Source organism: Onychomys torridus, chromosome 2 (genome assembly GCF_903995425.1).
Source record: "Onychomys torridus chromosome 2, mOncTor1.1, whole genome shotgun sequence".
In the NCBI taxonomy this organism is placed as follows: Eukaryota; Metazoa; Chordata; class Mammalia; order Rodentia; family Cricetidae; genus Onychomys; species Onychomys torridus.
In genome coordinates, this window is record NC_050444.1 from 151,846,525 (window position 1) to 151,867,749 (window position 21,225).

A 21,225-nucleotide genomic window follows, 5' to 3' on the forward strand; every position below is an offset into this window, starting at 1 on the left:
CGGGGACACGCACTCGATGTTCTTCCGCAGCCTGAAGGGTGAGCCTCCGTGGCGAGGGCATGGCCGGGGTTGGCAAGCCCCCGGGTGGCGGCACCCTCTGACGGCTCAGCGAGGGTTCCTCTGCCGACCATCTGCTCTAGCTTCCTTTTTTCTTCTCCAGACCGGGGCTTTGAGCTCACCTTCAAGACCGCAGATGACCCCAGCTTGTCGCTCATTAAGTACGGGGAGTTCCTCTATGACAACCTCATCATCTTCTCCCCCTCCGTGGAAGGTAAGGGCGGCGCGGCGCCCCCAGAACTGGCTGGATTCGAGGCGCAGGACTCTGTTGTCTTCTTGTGGTTCCTGGGCATGTTCTGAGTCTTGGGATGAATTTCGAAGCACAGTAGAGGAAATTGTTCATTGCAGCCTGGGCCTTGGAGCTGTTATCTTTCAAAAAGATAGACATTTTGTTTATGGAGAAGGGGGTTTTCTCTAACAAAGGTCCTGATAGAGAAGCCTTTGGTTTGGACTTACTGTGTACAAAATGTCCCGTTATTAACATGTGTTGCTGTAAAAAACCATTCTGCAGGTGGTAGATCATGAGACTACAACTCCAGGCCTGAGAGTCTAGTGTTCCCAGACCAAGAGCAGATGATGGGGGAGTCTCATTTTTATCTTGCTGAGATGCATGCCTTTCACATAGCTGTACCCTTCTCACGTGTGTCTTCACCTGGCTAGGTATCTCCAGTTCATTTTGCTACTTCTTGTTTGTTTGTTTATATGGGTGTTTGACCAGCATGTATGTCTCACTGTGTGTATGCCTGATGCCTTCGGAGGCCAGAAAAAGATGGTGGATCTCTTGGTTTGGAATTGAACCTGGGTCCTCTGGAAGAGCAGCCAGTGTTCTTAACCATCTTTCCAGCCCTGGCTGTTTCTCTTTTGCCTTGCTGTTTTGGTGAGCATGATATAGTCCTTCCGTTTTACCTTTGTGTCAGAAGATAAAGTTGTCTCTGTCTGGGGTAAGATGTCCCTGCCATCCTTCTTTCAGGCGATAACACACAGAGGGCTTTCCCTGGCAGCTGCTTTCTATTCTGTAGTTCACAAAGAGTGGGGTCTTCCAGCTATCCAAAGTGTTTTCCCCCAGCTCCTGCTATTCCCTTCAGGTCCCATGGGAAGCGCCCCATCACCTCTGCTCCTGGTCTAGGAATGCTTTCACAGCCTGGCCTCACAGTTCCTTCTGACCCACATGCCACCTGTACCCAGCTCCACCTTGGAACCAAGGAAGTCACATTATTCTGCTCAGAATCCTCCAGTGGCTCCCACCAGCCCCAGCCTTCCAGTAACTGGTCACCTCACCCCACTCCCGGTCTCTGGCCCAGCCCTGTACAGACTTCACACCTGTTGTTTATTCTGCTTGTGTGCTCTTCCAGCGTGCCGTTGCTGTCCGGCTCGTCCTCCTGTCTTCTCATGGGTCACTGGTTGAAGGCTGTCCTCACTAACCTTGCCACAGTGGCTACCTCCCCTCATTGTCCTAGTCTTTCTTCCCAGTACAGAAGAAATACGTAGCAAGAAAGCGGATTGTCTTATGTTGACCACCAGACTCACTCTGGAGAGAACTCTGGAGTTCATCAAGCCCCACCCAGGGCCAGTTTGGAGGCTCATGGCAGTTAATTACTAAGTGAACTGACCAGCACAGGATAGGCCCTCATCCTTCAAATGCTGGGAACCAACAAGCCCCTTGGGTGATGTGTAAAGCACCAAATGGTTCCGCTCTGGGTACCGTGAACAAGGAAGCTGTTAGTGTTAGGTCACTGGGCCTTACAGCCAAATGACAGTGTCATCTTTGGATTCTGCAGTGCCTTCTCAAACAGCTTGGGGGAATGACATTGATAAAATACAGTAAGGTGACCCCAGTGATGGTACAGGCTATGGGTGTTCCAGGCATCTGAGCATTTGAACAGCATTACTCTGTGAAATGTGGGTGGAAAGTGCAGTATTTCTGAGTGAACAGATGTGGCTTGGAATATGTGTTCTCATCTCAACCAGTGTAACGGGGATATCTTTGGTGCTCACACCTGGAGGACATGCTTTGAGCTTCCCTTTAAAAACACGGGTTTGTGCCATGTAACAGATGTGGAATCTACTCTCCCTCATGTTTGGATCGACGGGAACCCACTCAGATCAACTACGGCTGCTCTGGAGGGTCTCCTACCTCCGTCCAGCTGTCGGGGAGTGGGGACAGGTCTGTCTGGTCACGGTGTCTGGGGCCTTCTTTCAGATTTCGGAGGCAACATTAACGTGGAGACCATCAGTGCCTTCATTGACGGTGGCGGCAGTGTTTTGGTGGCTGCCAGTTCCGACATTGGTAAGTCTGCCCTAGGAAGTTCCAGGGCTCTCCACGGGTTCTCCACAGAGCTCAGAGCTTTCTATGCAGGGGCTACCAAGGTGAGCCCCGGCCAGGGAGGCAGTGAGGAGCTGCAGGGCTTATCTGGCCCTGGGTCCTGTGTACTGTGACTGGAGACAGTTGATCTTCTCCGTGATTTGCTTGTTGTGTTCTGTTGGGTGGATCTGCTCTGATGGGAGCAAGGAAGTCAGGGGAGACAGCGGGTGGATTTTGTTCCAGATTTCTGGTTTTGAAGGTTTGACAGTGGCACAGTGAAAATTACATCCTCGGCTCATATGTTGGTCCCTCACCTTCAACAGCAAACAGCTCAGGGCCTGTCTTTCAGCCATGGTCCTCTATGTGGGTTTCTTGGTGGGGTGATGACAAGGACTGGTAGGCTCAGGCCTGCTAAAGCCAGCACTGGCCATGGCTTTGCTAACTTTGCTAAGGGGTCTGCGCAGATCCACGTTGTGTGTTTGTGCAGGGACGGGGGAAGGCTGTTGCTGAGTTTCACTAATCATCTTCTGAGCCCTGGGGGTGGCACCCTGCTGCAGGTGCTGGACACTGTGGCTGACCAGCAGAGGGTGAGGTATGGAGAAGCCATGATGTGTGTTGTCAGGCCTGCTGGTAGGGCTCAGCCAGGCAATCTCTTCTATCTGTGCAGGCGACCCTCTTCGGGAGCTGGGCAGTGAGTGTGGGATTGAATTTGATGAAGAGAAAACAGCTGTCATTGACCATCACAATTATGATGTCTCAGACCTTGGCCAGGTAATCAGGCTTGTCCCTTCAGCTGTCTGGAACGCACAGCAAAGCTCAGCTTTGCTTAGATTCCAGGTGGAAGTCAGGAAGGACTCCCTGGCCCTGGGACCCTGTTCTTGACCCTCTTTCCCCTTTGCAGCATACGCTCATTGTGGCTGATACTGAGAACCTGCTGAAGGCCCCGACCATTGTTGGGAAGTCATCTCTGAACCCCATTCTCTTCCGAGGAGTCGGGTGAGTGAGTGGAGGATCAGGGCTCACTTTCTTTTTTTCGGGCTTCAAGCCAATTTTGGTTTTGTTTTGTTTTTTGAGACAGTGTTTCTGTGTATACCCCTGGCTGTCCTGGAACCCAGGCTGTAGACCAGGCTGGCCTGGAACTCAGATCCACCTGCCTCTGCCTCACAAGTGCTGGGATTAAAGGGGTGCACCACCACCACCCAGCCAAATTTAGAGTTGGGAATGTTCCTTCCCCCAGGTGATAGCAGTGAGTTTTACATAAGTGCTTGGCTATTGAGAAAGTATTTTTCCTGGCCAGATGATGTGGTGCGTGTCTTACTGAGGAGGCTGAAGCAGGAGGATTGGGGCTTCAGGCCAGCCTGGCTAGAGAGACCATGTCTTTGAATGCATGATGAACAAAAGAGAAGTGCTGACCCCTCTCTCTAGGAAGAAATGGAAGAGCTTTTCGTTGGGGGAGGTGGCGTGCGACCCCGTGTCCTACAGCTGCTTCCTGCTCAGTGCTAGCCCTCTCTCCTCTCCCTTGCAGAATGGTGGCAGACCCTGACAACCCCTTGGTTTTGGACATCCTCACGGGCTCCTCAACCTCTTACTCCTTCTTCCCAGATAAGCCCATTACCCAGGTGAGAGCCTTTGCAGCCTCCAGCTCCTGTGCCCAGGGGCAAGCACTTTTGATTTGAAAACCAGAGCAAAGCGGGAGAGGTGGGCTTTGCTAAGACTCATGAAGAGATGATGGGACTGGGGACAAGGGTGGAAACAGTGATCCTAGGTCCTCCCTCGGGTAGGTGTGGGACATAGCCATGTAGGAGTCCAGCCTGCTGTCCACTTGCTGTGCTGGCTTTGCTGGTACTTTGGTGATGCCCAGGTGACTGCTCCTTCTGTCCCCAGTACCCCCACGCAGTGGGGAAGAACACTCTCCTGATCGCAGGACTCCAGGCCAGGAACAACGCCCGGGTCATCTTCAGTGGCTCCCTGGATTTCTTCAGCGATACCTTCTTCAACTCAGCGGTGCAGAAGGCCACACCCGGCGCCCAGAGGTAACACCAGAGCTTGGAACATGAGGTCTGTGTGCAGGAGAGCCTTTGGAAGTAGGTCTTTAGGGCTTTGCCATTATGCACAGACTTGGTTACAGTGCAGCTGGTATTGGCCCCGCACGCTCACCAGGGCGGCAGTGGCTTGTGTGGAGCCCTCCCTCTTACTCCTAGACCATGTGGCTTGGTGCTGGAGCACTCAGCCAACAGGCATAAGGCTCGGCTCAGTCTCCAGCACCAAAATGATTTGGGACTGATTGTGCAGATGACCCACAGCAACCCCTCCTGCAACTTTGTTTTCCCTTTAACCATGGACCAGTAGGTGTGTGCAGTTTCCTTTCAGAACCTCACTTAGAGTGCACTGGCCTGGTTGACAGGAGTGGTCTCCATCCGGCACCCAGCAGGAAGTGGGCTGCAGCCCCAGCCTCTCCTTTCCCTCCCCCAGGTATTCTCAGACAGGCAACTATGAGCTAGCTGTGGCCCTGTCCCGCTGGGTGTTCAAGGAAGAGGGTGTCCTCCGAGTGGGGCCTGTGTCCCATCATCGGGTGGGCGAGACGGCCCCACCCAATGCCTACACTGTCACCGACCTGGTGGTAAGAGCTCCTGGGGTGGGCAGGTCCTAAGGTTTTGACCAGGGTGGATCAGTTAACTCCGAAGCCTCAGGGGTACCCAGGATGAGTATGTCTTCACTCTATCTCTAAGAGTCCACAGAGATGCAGAGCCAGCCACCATTGCTAACTGAAGCCGCTGTGGCAGCAGGTAGTAGAGTTCAGCTCCACTGACCGGGCAGGGAAGTTACCAGAAAAGTGACATGGCAGGTGGAACTTTGGGTTGGACTTTGTAGGTCACTTGTCAAGGCCTGGACATTTGTCACTCAGGATGGACTCTGCTAAGGACTCAGGCACAGGGAAGGCAGAGGTGCTGCCAGCTGTTGGCCTGCTGAGTCGGGGTCAGCTGTGCTCTGTGACTGGGCAGCGGGGCTTCCACAGGCTGCAGGACTCCCTGAGTCCCCCGTGTCTCTCGGTGGTGGTCCCCCCAGCTGCGGGCACTCCCAGCTGAGCCAGCCTCTCATCTCAGGAGTACAGCATCGTGATTGAGCAGCTCTCCAATGGCAAGTGGGTCCCCTTTGATGGTGACGACATTCAGCTGGAGTTCGTGCGCATTGACCCCTTTGTGAGGACCTTCTTGAAGAGGAAAGGTAAGTGTGATGCCTGTCAGAGAAAGCCCCACACAACAGCCACCTGCCTGCCTCAGGACACATGTCCCTCTGAGAAACCCTCCTGAGTGCTGCTGCTTCCCCAGGTGGCAAGTACAGTGTCCAGTTCAAGCTGCCTGATGTGTATGGTGTCTTCCAGTTTAAAGTGGATTACAACCGGCTAGGCTACACACACCTGTACTCCTCCACCCAGGTAAGCAAGGGGCAGTCCGTTTCCGGCCAGTAGGTTTCCTTAGGCCTTCCGGCCACCAAGGCCTGCTACCTCTGTCCTGTTACAGGTGTCAGTGAGACCACTCCAGCACACACAGTATGAGCGCTTCATCCCCTCAGCCTATCCCTACTATGCCAGTGCCTTCTCCATGATGGCTGGGCTGTTACACATTTTTCAAAAACACATCCTTTTCTTTCTAAGCCATTCTCTTATTTAAATAAAATTCAAATATATCTATTACACTTACTTATATATTGGGGGTGGCTGAAGGAGCTGATTCTCTTTTACAGTGTGCGTTCTGGGGATTAAACTCAGGGCATCAGACTTGGCAGCAAGTACCCTTATCCACTGAGCCATCCTGCCAGCCCTAGGGTTTTTTTGTTTGTTTGTTTTTTAATTATCACTGGATGTGTATGACATGTATGGGTGTGCATGTGTGGCACACATGTGGAGGTCAGAGCAGAACTTGGTGGGGTCAGCTCTCTCTCTTCACCTGGTGGGTTCCGGGGATTGAACTTGGGTTGGCAGGTGTGCAAGCACCTTTACCTGCTGAGCTCTCTCCAGCCCATCCTCCTAAGCAACTTCTTACATGACTAAAGCCAAGAGGACTGGGGGACACGGGGGACATGGTGCTTGCCCAACATTCATGTGGCCCTGGGTTTGAGCCCCATGAATGGGGAGTGAAATGAGCCCAAAAGAGGCATTGCTAGGACTCTGATGAAGGGCTCACTGGCCAGCTTCCTGCTCCTGTTTCTTCTTAAACCTGTTCTGTAGTTGGCCTTTGCCTGTATATGACAGAGTTTAACGTTGTAGGGCTTGCCTAAACTTGGTCTTGACTCAGACATGAACAAGGGGCCTTCATTCACACAGTCCAAAGCCAGGGAACAGCCTCACCTTGCTGGCCTCTCGCTGGAGCAGTGACCTCACCAGCTGTCTTGCATCTGGAGGCACCGACTTGGGCATCTCAGGCAGCTGAGCTTCCTGGTAGCTGCGGCTCTCAAGGTGGGCTCTGCCTTGGCCATAGAAGGGATTGGCAAGCCCAAAGATTTCATAGGCGATGGCCCCCACAGCCCAGGTGTCAGCCTTGCTGAAGTCAATTACTGCTCTGGGGCCAGGTTGGGCTGTGGACACCTGCAGGAAGCAGACAGTGAGAGATCAGGCCCCAGGAGGCCTGCTATTTGTGTCCATGCATGTCACCTAAGCTGGGATCAAATTGGAACCCAGAATTTATTTATTTTGTTTGTTTGTTTTTTTTCTTTTTCTTTTTTTTCTTTCTTTTTTTTTTTTTTTTTAACTGAGGATCAAATCCAGGGCCTTGTGCTTGCTAGGCAAGCGCTCTACGACTGAGCTAAATCCCCAACCCGATTTTTTTTTTTTTTGAGACAGGGTTTCTCTGTGTAGCTTTGCACCTTTCCTGGAACTCACTCTGTAGCCCAAGCTGGCCTCAAACTCAGAGATCCACCTGCCTCTGCCTCCCAAGTGCTGGGATTACAGGCGTGTGCCACCACTGCTGGCTGGAACCCAGAATTTAAATGCACTGGATCAAGCTCCGGGGATCTACCACAGCTGCCTGGTTGATGCTGATAAATGTCCAGGGACCTCAGATCAGCTGAGTTAAAGCAGAGCAGCAGGACAGGAAAACCTGGGAAATACCCACTAATAGCAGAACACACACACAGCAGGACTCACCTCAGGGGCCATCAGGGAACCGTTGCCACCGAGGTCCACATACCAGCTGGTGAAAGGCAACTGTAGGCCAATGCGCTCGTCAGCCAGGCAGCAGCCGAAATCGGAGATCACCAGCCAGGGGCAGCTGTCTGCAGAGGCAGCAGAGCTGAGCAGCAGGGTCTGCTCCTGCCCCTACAGTCCCTTCCAGGTCCCTCCAAAATTCACCAAGACATGGATGAACTGGACTAACAGGCTGTGTCCAGGAGCCCAGGCCAGCAAGGCCTAGATGGGAGTCTTTCTGAGTGAGTTCACAGCTGGGCTGGCAACAGGTACATGGGGATGCCACCCAGAAACAAGGACCCAAACCCAGGCCCAGGCAGTGGACTAGATAAGGGAGGGGGGAGGCGAAACTGTTCTAGTTAACTAGCTGTGCCCAGAGGCCAGGGGTCCTCAGCTTTGGCTAAAGGATCTCCAAGGGTCTATACACCCTAGGAGTCTTAGGTTTGACTTTGTAAGGCCAATAAGTCTAATAAATGGACCTTGGGAGATAGAGGGGTTCACACAGAGTTCCTTGAAAAGGTCACTTCACTTAGTTTTTAGTTACACATTTAATAATTTTAAATTTAAGTTTTAAAAGACGTATTTTTACTTTTGTCTACATGTATGTCTGTCAAGTGTGTGACGGTGCCCATGGAGGCCAGAAAAGGTCATCAGATCTCCTGGAACTGGAGTTACAAGCAGCTGGGAGCTTGCACACGGGTGCTGGGAACCAAACTCAGGTCATCCGGAAGAGAGCAGAACACTTAACCACTGGGCTCCTCAGACCTGCGACTCCTTTAGAACATCCCCAGGCAGGGGGCTTCTAGCTGAGTGCTGCCAGTGACAGAGGACGCCGGGTTTGTGAAGGCAGCTTTCACTGAGTTAGAATCTATCTTTCTTTCACTGGTTTGAGAACTGCAGGACTAATGGTATTGTTCTGCAAGTCCACAGAGAGGATCCCGGGAACTGTAAGAGAGCTGTTGCCTGTGCACCCATCAGATGGAGGGAGTCATCTCTTACAGTGGAGCTAAAGATAGCACAGAATAGAGCATTCAAGGTGGGAGGGCAGCTCAGTGGTTACAATGATGAGGACCTAAGTTTGTATCCCTAGCACCCATGTAAAAGCTGTAACCTCAGCACTGGGGGCATGGAGAGAGGTCTCAGGGGCTCCCTGACCAGCCACTTTAACTGAAACAGCCCGTTCCAGGTTCAGTGAAAGACCCTGTCTGAAAATATTAGGGTGAGCGGTGGAAGCTTAAGAGGCCTGGCATCCACCTCTGGCCCCCACATGTGTACCTCACATGTACACACACACCCTGACCTTAGGGTCTCCCTCCCCTGCCCTGAGTTCTCCCTGGAGCACTCTGGGTGTGGCCAGCACCTACCTGAGTTCAGTTCCACAAGTATGTTGTCAGATTTGAGGTCCCGATGGGCAATGCCCTGCTGAACCAGGTGGTCCACGCCCTCCAGTAACTGCAAGGTCATCATGGTAGCCAGGCGGGGACTGGGAGTGTGCTCCTGAAGGTACTGGCGCAGGGTGCAGGGGTAGCTGGCAGAGAGGACAGAGTGTCTGGACATCCCAGTTCCCACGGCCTCATCCACTCCTAGGACTGGGCCTTTCTTCTTCCGGAGCTTCTGCTCTCTTTATTCCTTAGCATCCCTTCAGCTCCCACCCATCCTGACCCCAAAACACGGAAGCCACGACAGTGCCGCTCCCCAGCTCCTCAGATCCATCCCTGCAGTTAGATGTCATAGAGGGGAGCTATGATGTGCCAGGAGCACTGGTGGGAAGTATGTTCTGGAAGATGGGATGTCTGTATCATTCCAACAGCTCTCTCCTACACACAGCCCTCATCTGCATGCTTTGTTTTTCCAGAAGCTCTGTGCTCCAAGGACAGGGACCAGCTCCCATGGGAAAGGAGAAGCTGCTTCAGGGTCCCTACCCCGCCCCCCCCCCCCCCCCCCCATACCACCGCTTACTTCTTCATTACGAGGAAGAGTGTGCGGCTGTGGCCCAGGCCTTCCGGGTAGAGGCGGCACGGCAGTACATCGGGATAGTCAGCCAGGGCCCCGGGCAGCAGGGGCACGGATGAAGTGAAGGCTCGGAGAACCCGGATGATGTTGGGGTGTGGGGCAAGCTTCTTGGGACCGCCTCTGGATCGTCTGTTCAGGCAAATGGGACAGCAGATGAGGCCAGCATCAGAGACGGGTGCTGGGAGACAGCTAAGGCCACCAGAGGCCTTACTCATTCACTCATTCACTCACACAGTTACCAACATCCACTGCAGGTCTGCCCTGTTCCAGCTACTGCACCCGCTGTGGGGCAAGACCCAACAGGGGTGACTCCTCACATTCAATGGCTCCTCTAGTCCACCCTTTGGCTCATCTCTTCATCCCACATGGCAGAACACGATAGCTAAGGGACCCTGGGAGCTGCCACACTCAGTCCTTGAACTTGTCACTCACCCCTCTAAGCTCAGGGTGGGGTGGGAAATGGGGAATGAGACAGTGATGCACTGTTCATAAAGCACGACAGTCATTTCTGCAATGCTGATGCTCACAACTAGTCACGTAACTAGCACTTACTATTGGCACACTGAGTACCAGGCACCAGCTATGATGCTGGGAGCTTTGAGATCTAGCACAGGAGGAATTCCTTTAGCTCTCTGAGGACAGGGACCCAGCCTCTGATGCAGTCCACTGTAGCAGTGGCCCTTGTCCACTCCTACAGAATGTCCCATAGCTATGGCCCTACAGAGGCACAGTGGTTAACATTGTGCACAGGGTGCCTCTGCGTCCTGTGTGCCAGCTCTGCCCCTCAAGCCAAAGCTGAAAGGACCAAGAGTGGGCATTCAGAACCAAAGGCAATGTGCTCATCGGTTCATCTGAGACCCTAATGGCTCAGGTGGAGGAAGAGGCAGGTTGGTTGCTTTCTTAGGGGACACAGGGAAGGCCACAGGAAGCAAAGGCCTGCAGGAACAGAAGAGTCACAGGAAGGAAACACCAGCACTGAGGGTGGAGAGGAGAATGGAGTAGGGCCCAGAGATAAGCCAAGTGCAGGAGGATGCCCGCTCTGTCCTGGAGCCTTGTGGATGAGTCCACATGTGTCCGTGTCTTGCCCCTCACAGGAGTGGGTCACTGGTGACAGAGAGAGCAGGACCTCAGCAGGAGGCTGGCAGCGCCCTGGCAGGTGTCATAAGAGCTCTGAGGCAGTACAGGCAAGATGTGTCTGAACTAGGGCTGTCTGCAGTGTGCGGGAGCAGCCTGAGCACAGCAGACCGAGCCCGTACTTCCAGGGAAGGTGGTGTGGAGCTCAGGAGTGGGAGGGTGGGAACGGGCAAAGATGAGAAGCGAGGTGGAAGAAGCAGCAAGGAGCTGAGTCCGAGACCCCTGGACGAAGGCCACGTGGACATGGCCCGAGTGTTCCTGGGGGAGTTTCTCTGGAGACCTGGCCACACTTCAGCTAGTACTAGGCACAGACACCTAGGCTGGAATGCAGAGCAAATGTAACTGTATAAGCAGAGACATTTGGCAAATCAGACTGAAGCCAGATGGCTACGGAAGCCACAGGAGGGTCAGGCTGTTTCAGAGAGTCTGCACATCATCAGGCTTGTGGCCAACATCAGTAGTGTTTCCACCTGTGGAGACAGTGCACGTGTACCACTAGGTGGCGCCATACACTGCTTTGCAGGAATTAGGACATTGTCTAGCATTCTGAACTGGCCTGTATGGACGGTGGTCACTCCTGCTCCGCTGTGAATCAACCATCTGCATCATTTGCTGGGATGAGATGATCTTCAGTCTTTCTCAAGCTTGATTTATCCACAAATTGAAAATCCTTCTAGGACATCATTCACTAAACCACCCACTGTGTGGCACATCAGATGTGGTGCTGAGTGCGGGAGATACCAGGGATGCGTTTGTTCTCAAAGAACTCGTGATTGCTCTGGTGGACAAAGGGGTTCTTACCTGTAAGTGACTCCTCCATACTCTCCATCCAAGGCCACTCGGCTTGCTGGGACCAGCTCCTGGCTCATTGTGCTTAAGATGGCTTCACTGGAGGAACCTGCCTGGAACATACCCAGAGTGCACCTGTGAGTCCACAGACCTGTGTGGAATGTCAAGTCCATGCCCTGCCTGGGATCTGAACCAAGACATCTGCAACCTAGAACTGGTTTGAAAGTCAAGGCGAAATAACCTCCCTAAAGCAGTAAACCAAAGCCAGTTCCCCCGGAGCCTGGAGGGAGGTGCTACTTAGAGCATGCTTCCCGCACCTCAAACCCTTAGTAGTCAAGTGGCCCTGGGCAGGAACAGAGGCCAAGATTTCAGAGCCCACCATGCTTCCCATCAGGTCACCAGCAGCTCAAACTGGCCACTGGGAGGCAGCAGTAAGCTTTGGATCAAGTTGTTGGGGTGTGGGGAAGCACAGGGCTCCTCCTGGCCAGGGAAGCCCATCATAGAAGGAGGTGTGAGGAGAAAGAGGATGGTTATATGGCTGGCCTCAAGTGAAATAACCATCGGCTCAGAACCTGTGGTTTAAACAGTCGCCACTCAGAGAAACCTGGGCACCATCCGAACTGGGAAAAAAATCAAACTCTTAACCCTGCCTGACAGAAGCCAAATCTGTCATGGGTCCTGAGCCCCTGGTGGATGGTGGACACGTTACAGTGTCCACAGACAGCTCCGACTCTCATGTAAGAGAGCGGACACCTAACCCCACAGGCCCTCCTTATGGAAAGCCTGGGAAAATACCCCCCCCCCCCCCCCCCCCCCCGTCCCTGAAGCCCGACACTTTGAGAAGTGCCTGCTTAGAAGATGAAAGGTCCATCCTTACCGAGATATTCCACATCATCTTGATGGCAAAGGGAAAGGCCGGGGGCTGCTCCCCATCTGCTCTCTTTGGGAGGACATCTGGGCCTTTCCTTAGAAGGCCAACGCACTTGGCCTTCTCCAGGTGCTGGGGCAGTGTGGGCATGGTGGCTTCGTACACAGCAGCACTGCAGCCCTTGCCGATGGACTGTCCTATCAGGTAATCCTCCAGACGGAAGCCCTGCCAGCATCGCGTGTCCAGTGGGTCGGACACCAGCTTGTTTTTCTGTGTAAAAATGGCCTGTGAGGAAAAAGAGTGTGCTGTGACCTGGGGGCTCTGATCAGGCCACCACAAAGCACACACAAGACGGGGAGAGGTACAGTGAGGCAGGGTTCTCACCAAGACTGCCACCTTGACTTTAAGTGTGGGCTTGTCCTGGGCACAGGCTAGCCTGCCTCTGTCTCTTTGTCTAGGACAGTCTTTCTCACACATCCCTTCACTGGGACCAGAGACAGTCCAATGCAGGCCCTGCGTCTGTGGTGTCAACCAACTGCAGGTGGGAGAGTCTTTAAAAACTGCGACTGCAGCCAGGCGGTGGTGGCACACGCCTTTAATCCCAGCACTCGGGAGGCAGAGCCAGGCGGATCTCTGTGAGTTCGAGGCCAGCCTGGGCTACCAAATGAGTTCCAGGAAGAGGCGCAAAGCTACATAGAGAAACCCTGTCTCGAAAAACCAAAAACCAAAACCAAAACCAAAAACCAAAACCTCCACCACCAACAACGAAACTGCAACTGCAGGCTGGAGAGATGGCTCAGGGGTTAAGAGCACCGACTGCTCTTCCAGAGGTCCTGAGTTCAATTCCCAGCACCCACATGGTGGCTCACAACCACTTGTAATGAGATCTGGTGCCCTCTTCTGGCCTGCAGGGACACATGCAGGCAGAACCCTGTATACATAATAAATAAATAAATCTTAAAAAAAACAAAAACAAAAATAAAAAACAATCTGCAATTGCAGCCCCGAGGTGGTGGTGCACACTTTAAATCCCAGCACCTGCAAGGCAGAGGCAGGTAGATCTCTGTGAGTTCAAGGCCAGCCTGGTCTACAGAGCAAGTTCCAGGACAGCCAGGGCTACACAGAGAAACCCTGTCTAAAAAAAAAAATTAAAAAAAAAAAATTGTAACTGCAGTCCAAAATGCTGATGCACGCCTGTAATCCCAGCACTCAGGAGGATCATGAGTTTGTGCCTGGGCCAAATTGCTGTGGAACAATTCTCTTGTACACTGTAAAGATTTGTCACTTGAACAGGTTTAATAAAACGCTCATTGGCCAGTAGCCAGGCAGTAAGTGTAGGTGGAGTGTAACATGAATTCCTAAATGGTCTTAATAAAACAAAAACAAAAACAACAACAACAAAAAAAACAGGGCCAGATATTGGGGTAAATGCTGAAAGATCAGAAAGATAAAGGAACAAGCCACAGCCACCACCTCTTACCTCACCAATTCCTCAGCCTGAAAAAGCGTCAGCCGATAGGTCTCTAGCTGAATGAGCTTCCTCCACCAAAAAGGCATTAGTTCCTGTCTCCTCACGCCTTATATTCCTTTCTCTGCCCACCCATATCATTTCCTGTCTCAACTTTCCTAGTGCTGGGATTAAAGGTACATGACTCCCAAGTATTGGGATTAAAGTGTGTGCCACCACTGCCTACCTCTGTTTCTCTCCTAGACTGAGTCAGTCTCATGTAGTCCAGGGTGGCTTTGAACTCACAGAGATCGAGACTGATCTCTGCTTCCTGAATGCTAGGATTAAAGGTATGTGCCATCACTTCCTGGCTTCTTTGTTTAATCTAGTGGTTTGTTCTGTTCTCTAATCTTCAGGCAAACTTATTAGGGTACAAATATACCACCACAGTGGGGCAACCAAACTAAGAATGCTGGGAAGAGGAAGGGTGGAGTCAGGAGTCACCAGCCAGACACAGAGGAGGCAAGATGAGAATGCTGTACTGAGAAAAGGTACCAAGCCATGTGGCTAAACATAGATAAGAATCATGGGTTAATTTAAGTGTAAGAGCTAGTTAGTAATAAGCCAGAAGTACTGGCTGAGCATTATAAGTAATATTAAACCTCTGAGTGGTTATTTGGAACTGGTAGGCAGGAGAGAACCGTCTTTCTATAGCTTTACAGTGAGACCTTGCTTTTTTGTTGTTGTTGTTGTTTGGTTTTTAGAGACAGGTTTCTCTGTGTAGCCCCGCCTGTCCTGGAACTCATTCCATGGACCAGGCTAGCCTCCAATTCACAGAGATCTACCTGCCTCTGCCTCCTGAGTGCTGGAATTAAAAGGTATGCACCACCACGGCCCCAAACAAGTAATTTATATGTACATTTTTTTCCTTGCCACTATTCTATGAACAACCCAGTAAGCTGCTCTTCACATGGCATTTGTTCAGGACCTTGTAACACCACATCAGGCACTGTCAGTGATGTAGAGATGATTTCCAGCACACAGGAGGTGCACACAGGTCCATACAAAACCGTACAAAGTTCCTGTCTATCTGAGGGCTAGACCTTTTCTGTCTGGGGGGAAAATAAGGAACACATGTTCTCTGATGATAACTTTCTCTTTTACTTCATCTTAAGAAATATCTTTCTGAAATTCTCTCTCTACACAGCTACATTCTTAACACACAGCTATATATCTCTCTTTACATACATACATCTCTCTCCTCAGAGCCATATATTTTTATACATAGTTAAATCTTTTTTACATAGCTCCACAGCTCTCTTCTACACACATTCCTTCCCACACTGCTACATCATTCACTCACTCTCCTCTACGCACACACTCTCTCCCCTACATCTCTTTTCTATATAGCTACACAAGCTCTCCCTTCTCATGGCTACTCATCCTCTGCCCAGCTCCCTCTGCACACATCTCCTGCTCTCTCAGCGCACCCCAAACACACTCCCCCACACTGACTCTCACCCCTACCCTCTGCCCAGCTCTTTACACAGCGACTCTCTACCTAGCTCTACACAGCCCCTTATCACAGCCAAACTCTGGACAATTACATTTACATTTTCAGGGTCTGACTCATTCTCATAGCACATGATAAGTCACCGTTTTTCTCAAGCTAGGGATGTCACACTGACCAGCCAGAGAGTAACACTTGGCCATGCACACAGCTCTTTCCCAGACAGAAGGTGACACTGAAATTCAGGACTTAACAGTAACAGTTGGCTGAACCCTGAGTCCTGTAACATAAACTGAGGCTGGGAGTACATGCAGAAAGTCAATTACTGCAGGGGGTTATGTCTACCAAAGTTGCTTCAAGTCTGACCTTGACTCAGCAATAAACACCTGAGAATTTGTCCCTGTGTACTCTCTGTAGGGGCAGCTAGTCTGTTTTAAATTTGTTCTGGTCTAAAATTAGCTGTCTTTGTGACTAGAATACTGTTACTTTCCTGTGTCAGTTATAAAAAATATTCTAGTATTATTTCCATTCATCAGAATTATACAAATTAAGCAGAAATCATCTTCCTGACCATCCACGGCTACATGTGCCCAATAGATGGAATATTTTCACAAGATAAACACACAAGCAGTGGGAAGAATACCCACTGCAGTTCTTAGGGAAGAAATGTCACTAGTGGCCCACGAGAGAAATTACAGACAGGAGCAACCTGTTATTTACAGTCAGTGACCCCATGGCCTTGCCAGGTTGGGCTCCCCATCAGAGAGTTATTCGTCTGGTGGGTCAACCTGTTGAACATTAGTTGTCACCTGCTGTATACTCCCATGGTCTCCGGCACCATCTTATTGAAGGGATATGAACTGGTATCTGCGGATTTTGATATCTGAATGGGGCCTAGGACCCATTCCCTGTGGACACCAAGGCACAACTGTGGCTTGTCCTAGAGCTTTGCCAGGCAGGGTTATGCATTCATGCACTGAGGGACACTAGGGTCACTTCCACCTCTTGGCTACTATAAATAAGTAGCCTTGAGCTTGAGTGTGTAAAGGTCTGCCCACCCTTCCCATCATGTTAAGTATTCGTGGAGAAGTGGAATCACTAAACGGAGTGATTCTGTTTTCAACTCTTTGGAGAGTTAGGGTTAGGGTTAGGGTTACCATTTTCCAAAGCAACTGCAGCACACAGGTTTTTGGATGAATGTTTCTGTGTCCCCAGTAGATGCTGATGACTGTAACGACAGGCTGGTGTGCTAAACACATATTTAATTTTGTATTGCTTTCCATTTGCGACAGCCACCAGTAAGGCATGAGTGACCCCATTTCCCCACCCTCACCACATCTGCTATTGTCCTTATTTGGATTTTTAGCTGTTCTAGTAAGTGTGCCCTTGTCAAATGGCCAGTGGCTTTGAAAATCTTCACACATGCTTCCTTGTTACCTGTACTCACACCTCTTTCTATTTGTTTGTTCGCTTGCTTGCTTGGGACCGGTCTCACTGTGTAGCTATGTAAGACACAGGAGTATGATCCCAGTATCAGAAATGGGAAGTAGAGGAAATGCTTGCTTGGTCCTTCCTTGATCAATGTCTTTGAGCATCGTGGTTCATCCTCTGTCCCTCAGCCCGACCTTGTGAGATTCAGGGGCTACACTCACTCAGCAAGTGGTTCCAAACCCCAGGAGAAAGGCTGGCCTCCCAGAAGAGGGCTGAGTTCTGCAGCTGTCAACCTGAAGACGTGAACCACACAGCCACCTCTTCCCTGAGCCTGCCTGTGGGTTTTAGATCTGCCAGCCCAGTGTGAGCCGAGTCCTCAAAATAAAGTCCCCATCTCTAAATATACACATCCATTGGTTGGTTTGTCTGGGTGACCTTGACTAGAAGACTTTGGGAGTAAAAAGAGGTCGCTGTGCTATTTTAGGAGTTTAAAAGGCCGAGGAACTCCCACGTATCCAGTGATAACCCTGCTCGGTTCACTAAAACATTAGATGTGCTGTGTTCTCCCAGCTTCTCTGTAGTTTCTGCTCAGCCTCTCACCCGTTGTTTGGCTGAACTGGAGCGGCAATCTGGCTGAGCAGAGGGCACAGGCTTTGCGAGGGGGGACTTCGGGCACTACCTTTACCCGCGCTGTGATTTTGAGAAAGTCACCTCACCTTTCCTGAGTCTGTGTCCTCCACGACATCAAGGGATGAGAGTGTTCCGATTTTTAGAGAATGTATACAAAGCATAGTGGCACATGCCAATAATCCCAGCACTTGGGAGATGAGACAGGAAGGTCAGAAGTTCAAGGCCAACCTGATCTACATATACAAGTCAGAACTCCCCGCCCCAAGGCCCAAAAGGAAAAAAACTTACTCAAAGTCACTTGCCATAATGCAACAGGAACTAATAATTAGCAATACCTCTTCTAAAACACACTGTTTGTAAAACAAATGCAAAGTGCTGGCCTACCAGGCCATCAGTAACTGCAAATAAGTCAGACTTAATTGATGATTTCCAATTACACTTCAGTCAAAGATAGACCGTAATCTTGCCTTATCCCTCGACCCACTACCAGGTCTAGGTATGCCCTCATGATGTGCTCCTAGACACATAACTATGATGCCTCCCGCCACTTAGTACAGTCCGCGAGTGTCCCACCCCTTGAATTGCCCAATCACAGTTCAGGGCCCTGCCCTTCCCATGCCCACACCCTATCTCCTACCACGCCCTATCTCAGATTTGTGCTTCAATCTCAGATCCGCCTACACTAAGGCTCAGATCCTGACTCCACAACCTCTGATGCCTCCCTGGTTCTGGGCCCGCCCCTAATCAGCGGGAGCAAATTTAATGACTCTAGAACCACTTTTCAGACCTGCTCCTAGCCACGCCTCCGCCCTAAACTAGCGTTCCCTATTTCCTCCTGACTCGTGGGGCCTCCACACCCCTGCTCCAGCTGTGGTTCTAATTGTAGCTTCTCCCTCCCTGGGGGGGTCCCTGCCGAATTCCAGCCCCAGACCTCGCCTTCGCTATAGTGCCACTTTAGCTATGGCTCCGCCCACTAGGACTCAAGGCCCGCCCCCGGCCCAGCCCCACTCCCGACCTCTTTCCTAACCCCGCCTCCTCCCGGCCAGGCCCCGCCCTCTCCCCGCCCCGTGTGGCCTAAAGTCTGAACTCCCGGCCCGGGGCTGCCCGCCCACCGCTACGCTTACCTGGATCTCCTGACAGGCCGAGGCGGCCCGCCGGCCCTCCGCCTGCTTCTCCTCGATCAGCCCCAGCCCCAGCCCGAAGGCCAAGAAGACTGCTCGGCCGCAAGGGCCCGCGCCGCCCCGGGCCCGCACCATGAACTGCCGCTGGATCCGCGCCGCCAGCCCAGCCACCGACTGGCGGAAGAAGCGGTAGCGGTCGGGAAGGGGGAGCCCGAGCGGGCCCGGCTGTGCTCTGGGCCCTGCGGCCCGGCCCGGGCGCTCTCCGCGGCCCCAGGCTGCCGCGGGGCCGGGCCTCCCCAAGCCCGAGACCGGGCCGGGCTTGGCCGCGAAGCGCAGCAGCAGCGCCCGACCCAGTTGCAGGCCTCGGCCCAGCGCCTGTCGCACCGCCATGGTGGCGTGGAGACCCGATCCCACTGCCACCGCCACAATCGTCCGGGAGGCCAAGGACAACAACAAACTTCGGGGGCGGAGCCTATGCGCGGGGGCGGGGGGCGGGGCCGCGGCAGTTCCCCTGCTCGGTGCACGAGGGCGCTGTCCGCTCATCTGCCTCTCTCCTAGTCTGGCTGGTTTGCACTTCGAACCCTGGTGGAGCGGTTGCCAAACAACTTCACCGGCCCTGGTTAAGATGAGAAATTGAGCCGGTAAATTAGTATTTGTTATCAATCACCGATCCAGGCCACTTACACCTTTAAACTGATTTAACTTCCCCACCAATGATAGAAGAGTGCCAATTTTGTAGATAAAAAAGTGCTGTGTTTCCAGATTGCGTTAGAGCCGAGGTTGAAGTTCAAGCTGCCCTGGCTGTTGAGGGCCTTGTCTCTTCTCCCTCACTCCCAAATGCCCTCATGCTCCTGTACAGCAGCAGGTTCCAGAACTTCTTAGGACTCACCCAAAGCCACATTTTATGCCTACTGAGTGCTGGAATTAAAGGCATGTACCCCCACACTCAGCTTTCCAGATTTAAAAAAAAAAAAAAAAATCCCAGGAGGCTGGAGAGATGGCCTATCCATTAAGAGCACCGGCTGCTGCTCTTCCAGAGGACCCAGGTTTGATATTCAGCATCCACATATTGGCTCACAATCATCTGTCACTCCAGCTCCAGGGGATCCAACACTGTCTTCTGGCCTCCTCAGGCACCAGGTACACAAGTGGTGGACAGACATATATGCAGGTAAACTATGCATATAAAACAAAACAAAACAACAACAAAAACCCTGAGGTCCAGGGATCTAACTCAGGTTCTTATGTTTGCAAAGTGAACTTATTTGCATACTTGTGTGTGTATGTATGAAGTTTACCTATAGAAATCAGGGAACTGCCAAGGGGTCCATATTTGAATGATAGGTACAAAGTATGTATAAAAAAGATATGTACCTTCAGATTAGAAACCCAGTAGTTTCACACTTGCTTGTAGACTCACTGAATGCATACATATGCTCCTTAAGAAGGTTCAGAGTACTGGATATGGTGGCCCAGGCCAGCCAGGGATACATAGTGACATAAAAAAGTCATTCCAAGCCAGATGGTAGAGGTGCACACCTTTAATCCTAGCACTCGGGAGGCAGAGACAGGTGGATCTCTGTGAGTTCAAGGCCAGCCTGGTCTACAGAGTGAGTTCCAGGACAGGCTCCAAAGCTACAGAGAAACCCTGTCTTGGGGGGGGGGGGGAGTCATTCCAGCAAGGTGTGGTGACACATGCCTTTAATCCCCTAGCACTGGGGAGGCAGAAGTAGGTGGATCTCTGAGTTTGAGGCCAGCCTGGTCCACAGATCGAGTTCCAGGACAGCCAGGGCTGTTACACAGAGAAATCCTGTCTTGAAAATAAACAAACAAACAAACAAATAAATAAATAAATAAAGGACAAGTGTTGATATTCAATTTACATAATGTTCAAAGGCAGTGAGACTGGTCTGTAATGTTAGGAGTCAGGATGCTGAGTGCTGGTAACCTCTTCCATGACCTGTGTGCCCATGTAATGAATTCATGTACACTCGGATCTGTGCAGAGCAATTTTCTGTTCTCCCTGCCTCCTGTAACATGCTCTACCCCAGAGCCCCAGACCCTGAGTACAGGATTTCAATAGGAATTTTGTAGTGGGCCACCTCCTCAGTAGGGGTTATAGACGCCCTATCACACCAACTACAGGATGCGGCGCTGAGGATCAGATCCCTGGTTTCATTTGTGGTAGGCTAGCTCTCTACCCGTTCTGCTTCATCTCCAGCAGGATTTGTTTCCTAATCTCCTGTAGCATAATCCTTTCCCACGAGGCTTGTGATGAGTCCTTAGCCCAGAAGGGCATCCTTTGTAGTTCAGGAGCGCGTTTGTTATAAGCTTCGGAATTTGTTCTTCTAAACTGCAGGCAGCCTCACTACACTGGGATAGGTAACTCGCCTGCTGGAAATGAATTCTCCAGACATTGCTAATTAACCTGCTGCTGTAAATTGGATGTACTCACGTCTCCTTCTTAGGGGAAGTCTTAGCTGCTTCTGACAGGTCTGGACCAAGCACAGCGTGAAGCCTGATTCCTGGGCAGAGATCTGTATAGAAAGGTAATGTCTGCACGTAGCTCCTGGCAGGGCCTGAAGACCTCTGTGCTCTCCACCTGTCATCAGTGATAGGGGCCCAGGAGGTACCTCTCTTCCAACCCTCCTCACCTCTCTTCTATTTTCTTTTTAAATTTATGGGGAGTTATGTGCTTCTCTGTGCATGTGGAGGACAGAGGCCAACATCAAATAGTCTCC

General features: G+C 51.6%; 1 protein-coding gene across 1 annotated transcript in view; it reads right to left on the minus strand.

Annotated features, from left to right (window-relative positions):
- The window catches only part of Pink1 (PTEN induced kinase 1), a 21,024-nt gene extending 2,065 nt beyond the window's left edge, over positions 1 to 18,959 (minus strand). The window contains exons 1-7 of the mRNA XM_036178277.1: positions 18,488 to 18,959; positions 12,355 to 12,630; positions 11,490 to 11,590; positions 9,501 to 9,683; positions 8,906 to 9,069; positions 7,503 to 7,630; positions 6,708 to 6,944 (exon numbers count right to left, since the gene is read on the minus strand). Of these exons, the coding sequence (XP_036034170.1) occupies positions 6,708 to 6,944; positions 7,503 to 7,630; positions 8,906 to 9,069; positions 9,501 to 9,683; positions 11,490 to 11,590; positions 12,355 to 12,630; positions 18,488 to 18,874 (1,476 nt within the window). The 5' untranslated portion in view covers positions 18,875 to 18,959. The remainder of the gene's footprint in view (positions 1 to 6,707; positions 6,945 to 7,502; positions 7,631 to 8,905; positions 9,070 to 9,500; positions 9,684 to 11,489; positions 11,591 to 12,354; positions 12,631 to 18,487) is intronic.
- Between the last annotated feature and the right edge of the window lie 2,266 nt (positions 18,960 to 21,225).